Here is a 5917-nt window from a genome sequence, read left to right as displayed (position 1 = left end):
GCAAAATTTAATTCATCAAATAACTATTATTCTTACATATAGACAAGTGTTGATATATATATATATCATCGTCTAAAATGACTATATATATATATATATATTTAGAATTTTGCAATTTTAAAATGAACCATTTATTATGAACTTCATAATTTAAAAACCGTTTACATTAATCATACAAGCAATTACAAGGAGAAGCGATGTAAATAAAATTAAACCGATAATCATCTTAAATTCACTCGGAGTAAATTCTCCATCGAATAAACCATAAATAGAAACACAAATAAAAATGGCACATAAAAACAAAAGTGCGCGAATCATCTTTCTTGAAAAATCGGAGGAGAGCGATTTTGAAATTTTTGAGAGAAGATGAAATGTTTTGGATGATGAAATGAAGTGAAAATGAGTTGTATTTATAGATGAAAATTACTGTTCATGACCGTTGGAGAAAGGGGAAATTTTTGAAAAAAATTCTTTGTGACCGTTGGGGTTAAATCGAGTGCACCAAAAATTAGTTCAAAAATATCGTATTAAACGGTCAATCAAATCTATAAAATTTCATAAAAGTGAAAAATTATGACAATGAAATATTTATGTTATATGACAATAAATCATGCGACGGCTCAGCCGATCAATGCATAATATCAAATAAATTATACGGCGGCTCGGCCGACCAATTAATAATAAACAGAATATAAGGCGGCTCAGCCGACCAATAAATAATAAACAGGATATAAGGCGGCTCGGCCGACCAATAAATAATAAACAGGATATAAGGCGGCTCGACCGACCAATAAATAATAAACAGGATATAAGGCGGTTCGGCCGACCAATAAATAAATTAAATTACTAGTAAATAATATAGGCAGTATTCCGGCCATTATAACATGATATAAATAATAGTAGAGGCGGTATACCGACCATTATAACAGGGTATAAATGATACAAATAAATTTTACCGAATCGTAGAGTGATCGTGCTGATAACGTGTTATGAAATAACTTATAATTTATAGTATCGAGAAATTTAAATAAGAGTAGAATTTAATACCCGTATGAAGCAAATAACACTAATATGAGGGAGAGAGTTTATTATAAGGAAGAAGAAGAAGATGTAATGGTTCTTTGATTATAAACTCTTGTTCTTGTTTATGGTGTACAAAAGAGTGAGATGAGTGATGGTATTTATAGTGAACAACAATACATAAAATAACAAAGATGGTGCTTAGTTTGGTAAATGAGTGGGTGATCATAATGCTTGATGAGTAGATGATCATAGTGCTTGAGTTGGTAAAGGAGTGAATGATCATAGTGCTTGAGTTTGGTAAAGAAGTGGATGATCATTTCAATGCTTAATTTATAACAGATTGATCATTCTTGAGGCAATGAAAGTATAGTGAGAGTTGCAGCCTGCAATAGTAATAAAAGGTCAAGTGTTCGTTGCTTGAATCAGTTACATTGCGCCCACCATGCTCACCGGCCCACGTGATGGTACGACAAACCTATCCTTCTTTTAGAATTTCACTATTACTTAAAATGGAAATAATATATAGAAACAAAATCACATGAGCTTCGAGAAAGAAAAAGAAAATATTATTCGTTAGGTTGCAAATGGTATCTGGTTGAAGTGTTTTTACAAGTTTATTTATTTTATATTGATTTATCTATATATTTAAAATGAAATTTAGAATACTATTGAACTTTAATAGTCAACTACTGGTAGAAATAGATAGTTATTAATTATTTATAATTTCTTGTGAAGAAAAAATTAAGTGACATATACACTGGAACTAAATGAGTAATATCATTAGATCTAAATTTTTGATGATGATAAACAAGGTTCATGAGTTTAAACTTCTTAAGAAATTACAAAAAAAACGTGGGATGTGGAGAATGTAAGTCAAAGGCTGCAAAAAATGTATTCGTTTCGTGTACATCTTACTAACATAGATGCAGGCCACTTGACATTCTCCGTCCCTTTAAAAGACTTTTGAGACCATCTTGGGAGCCAGTTCTACAGATGAAAGCTTCTACTATTAGGTTACAACCAATTAATACAATATGCATGGTGACAGTGTTGGTGAAATATTAGTCTTTGCCGAAAGAAGATGTGGGCATAGTAGTGAAGTCTCCTTTTGTGGTCGGATTTGAACAGAGCACATAACCGTAGCTCTCATCACAAAGAAAAGAAGCCGACTTAGCTGGAGTTTCTTTTTTTTTTTCTCTCTTTCCATAGACTCTAATCCATACACATGATACATTAAAAACAGTACAACATTAAAATCGACTCAAGACTCTCCCTCCCCTATTACATATACAACCCATTTAATAAAAACAAAAACATGACTTAAAGAACCATTTTCTTTCCCCTCCTAATCCCTCTACTCACCATTCTTCTTGTTCTTGAGCTTCAACCACGATACATTGAAGAGTCTCCCCTCTGACTCAGACATCAAATCCGACAACTGACCCGACCAGACCCAACAAATGTTCCATATAACCACAAAGCCTCTTGCCATAAAAGACAAAACCTATCTCATGTTCAAACATACAAAAGCTTTTAAAATCTTTCCCTTCTCAGTCATTTGAACTATCAAAGCTTCCCGGTCCATTGGTTCCTCTCTTCCTCTCCCTCCAATTCTCTCCCCACACCTTTGCCTCCGCCACCGCTCTCTCTCTATCTAAATCCCTGTTCCTCGGAGTCCCTCTCCCTCCCCTCCCAACACTCGCTGGACTCCCTCTCTGTGACTCCGTCCCTTCCACATCGCTTAACCCCCACTTCCTCCCTGACCCTCCTCCAGCCTCGCTCCCAGCCTCTGATCCAGCATTCACTTCCCTCACCATATCCCTTCTCCTGTAATCAGGAGAGTTCTTGTGAGTCCCCGGTGACCCTAGCCGGCTACGAGTCTCCGCAGGACTATCCAAACTACTCCCATCTCCTAAGCTTCTCCTTTCATCCCCCGTCCTGATAAACGGCGGCCCGCCACCGCCACCGCTTCTACTGTTTTGGCCGTTTGGCGCGTTTGGGTCAAAGGTTTGAGAAGCTAAGTAAGTTAGAGCTGTCACCACGTCTCCTATCAACGGTCTTGTCGCTGCTTGTTCCTGTAAACACATTGCTGCAACCGCAAGCGCTTGATACAGACCACGCATTGGATAACGCCCTTGCAGCGATGGATCCGCCATCTTTGGAAACTTCCTACGATCCTTAAACAACGGCCTAGCCTGTGTAACGATACAAAACATAACCCACAACGACCCAAAACTTAGTTATAACATTAGAATACAAAAAGGTTGAGACTTTATGTGTAAAGGTTGAGAATTTATGTTTTAAAGATATGCAAAGTTGAGATTTTTAAACGTACCCATGCGACGAGGTTATGCTCTCCTGGTGCTCGAGCGTTATCTATAGCTTTTCTCCCCGTGATGAGCTCCAAAAACACAACTCCAAAGCTGTAAACATCTGATTTCAACGTCAGTTGCCCTGTCATGGCGTATTCTGGTGCACAGTAGCCATACGTGCCCATAACACGAGTTGAGACGTGTGTTTTATCCCCCACAGGACCTAGCTTAGCTAACCCGAAATCAGATAACTTTGGGTGATAGCCATCTCCTAGAAGAATATTAGATGATTTCAAGTCTCTGTAGATCACAGGCGGGTTTGCTTTATCATGCAAATACTCAAGTCCTTTAGCTGCTCCTGCAGCTATTGTCATCCTCGTGTTCCAGTCCAGAGGCTCTTTACTTGGTGGAAGATCTGACAGAGAACAAAAACTCACCATATAAACTATTTGCAAGGTTATGATACTTTTACCATAAATAATACATCAAACACATGCTAAAAACTTTCCCAATATATCAAATACAATAGGACTAGACAACGCCCTAGTTTCTGTATATGGTAATAGAGTGGGGAAATATCGATAAGCTTACCGTGTAGGTGATCTTCCAAGGAGCCTAGTGCCATATACTCGTAAACAAGAAGACGTTGGTCACCATCAGCGCAATAGCCAATCAAATTCACAAGGTTGGTATGATGCAGAAGGCTCAGCATGAGAACCTCTACCAGAAACTCTCTGTTTCCTTGTAGACCGTTTCTATCTAGCTGCTTAACAGCTACTATCTGCATATCATCAAAACCAAATACATAATAGTAAAACACTTGAGTTTGATTATCATGTTGATTTTCAAGGATCATTACCTGTCCTGTGCTCTCTAGACGGCCCTTGTAAACACGTCCGAAGCCTCCTTCTCCAAGAAGACATTCCGGTCTAAAGTTCTTAGTGGCGGCAGCTAACTCTCTGAAAGTAAACGTTTGTGCAGCGATGTTAGCGGTTGGCCCTTCTTTTGGAGCGGTTAGCTCCTTATGTTCAGAACCTCCTCGAGACTTTGATTTGTCTACACCAAAGAGAGGAAAGGTTAGTACTTTTCGTTACAAAGCAATGCGCAGTAAGCAGCTTATGAAGTAACTGACTAGTAGAAGTAGACCAAACATTGAACTAGTGATGTCTAGAATTATAGAATATCCTTATCCAGAACTCTTCATTCCTCAAACCAAACCCTAAAGCTAACGTTTTTATGATTCCTTGTTTGATGGATAGCGTTTAGAAAACTAACTTGACATCTCCTAATTGCATTCCATGTATAGATAACTATAATCAAAGCTCACAAAACACATTAGATCTCTCATGAACTAGAGTCCTACAAGCTTTGTAGCCGTGAAGCTACAGAATATGAATTTAGATCAGAAACATCACCAAAAGGAACAAACTTTATGAGAACCCAGAAGGCTAAATCGATCTAAGAGACCAAAACTCAACAGATCCCAAAAGGCTTTATATGAAAAAAAAATGTTCACCTAAGCTGGCACGGTGAGACTGCTGAGTAACAGAGCCGTCTTTAGCTGAAACTTCTTTCTTCAACGAATCTTTCGAATCAGCGTCTTTAGCAGAAGATCCAAAGCAAGGCAAACAACACCAACTCATCTCCGAAGCTTAAGTCCTCGGAGATATCGAAATTCTAATAAAACAAAGAAACCTTTCCGACAGAATCAATCAACCGGAGATTATCCCAACATGATAAAGCTCAACACATCTCGAGATTTTTTTTTACTGTGAAACCAAACAGGAAAATAGAGTAATAAAGACCAAAAGCCGCAGCCTTTTTTCAATGCGTCTCTCTCTCTTTCTCGAGATCTTTGGTGGGAGATCGAGACCAGCGGCAGATCAACAAATCGAGGTTACTCTTCTTTTTTTTGGATGTGGGTGCTACGCGAGAAGGGGAAGGTAAAAGGAAAAATATAAGAAAAAAAAAGATATGAAATTTTATTACAAATGGTTTGACATGTAATAAAACCATCAAAGGGATAATCTTTTTCTTAATCGAAAAGTTAAAGTTAGATTAAGGGAATAAGTTTCTGTTTAAATGTGAGATTAATTGCCAACATAAATTAATCCCCCTGCTTAAAACATTTATCTTATCGAAAAATAAATTTTATAAAATAAGCTGTTTAAATTTTCACATACATAAGGTGAAACATACTGGAATATACAAGTTTATCTGGCCAGAAATGGTATCTGTTATGCAAAGTGATGAAATGTGTTATGAAAAAATAAGTATATCATACATGTGATTATACAGTTTGAGGCTAATTACATTTTGAAGCTAACTAGTATAAATTAAAGGCTAAATTAACGGCTTCAGAAGATAAATAAGAATCATTACGGTCGGAAAGAAGGCCCCACATAGAGGATATGCTTTTGCTCTCACGCCTTGTGAATTGTGAAATAAACATTCACAAACCCCCACAGTTTCTTTTATTTTCTCCTTCAAAACAATAAGAAATGTATTTAATTATTTTCCGAATATGCGATGATAAATTCTCATAAATGTATTACTGAATACATAATACGTAAAAATGTACT

At 37.0% G+C, this 5917-nt stretch overlaps 1 protein-coding gene across 1 annotated transcript; it reads right to left on the bottom strand.

Moving 5' to 3' along the window:
- Window positions 1–2179: 2179 nt before the first annotated feature.
- LOC106433940 (serine/threonine-protein kinase PBL27-like) lies at window positions 2180–5280 on the bottom strand. The gene is made up of 5 exons (XM_013874783.3): window positions 4852–5280; window positions 4195–4391; window positions 3927–4116; window positions 3359–3750; window positions 2180–3218 (listed from the first exon to the last, which is right to left on the bottom strand). Exons 1-5 carry the CDS (start codon window positions 4976–4978, stop codon window positions 2574–2576), a joined length of 1551 nt encoding a protein of 516 aa, XP_013730237.2. The 5' UTR covers window positions 4979–5280; the 3' UTR covers window positions 2180–2573.
- Window positions 5281–5917: the final 637 nt, after the last annotated feature.

Source organism: Brassica napus, chromosome C3 (genome assembly GCF_020379485.1).
Source record: "Brassica napus cultivar Da-Ae chromosome C3, Da-Ae, whole genome shotgun sequence".
NCBI lineage: Eukaryota > Viridiplantae > Streptophyta > Magnoliopsida > Brassicales > Brassicaceae > Brassica > Brassica napus.
Note: the sequence above shows the minus strand (reverse complement) of the source record. Positions and strands in the feature narration are given on the sequence as shown.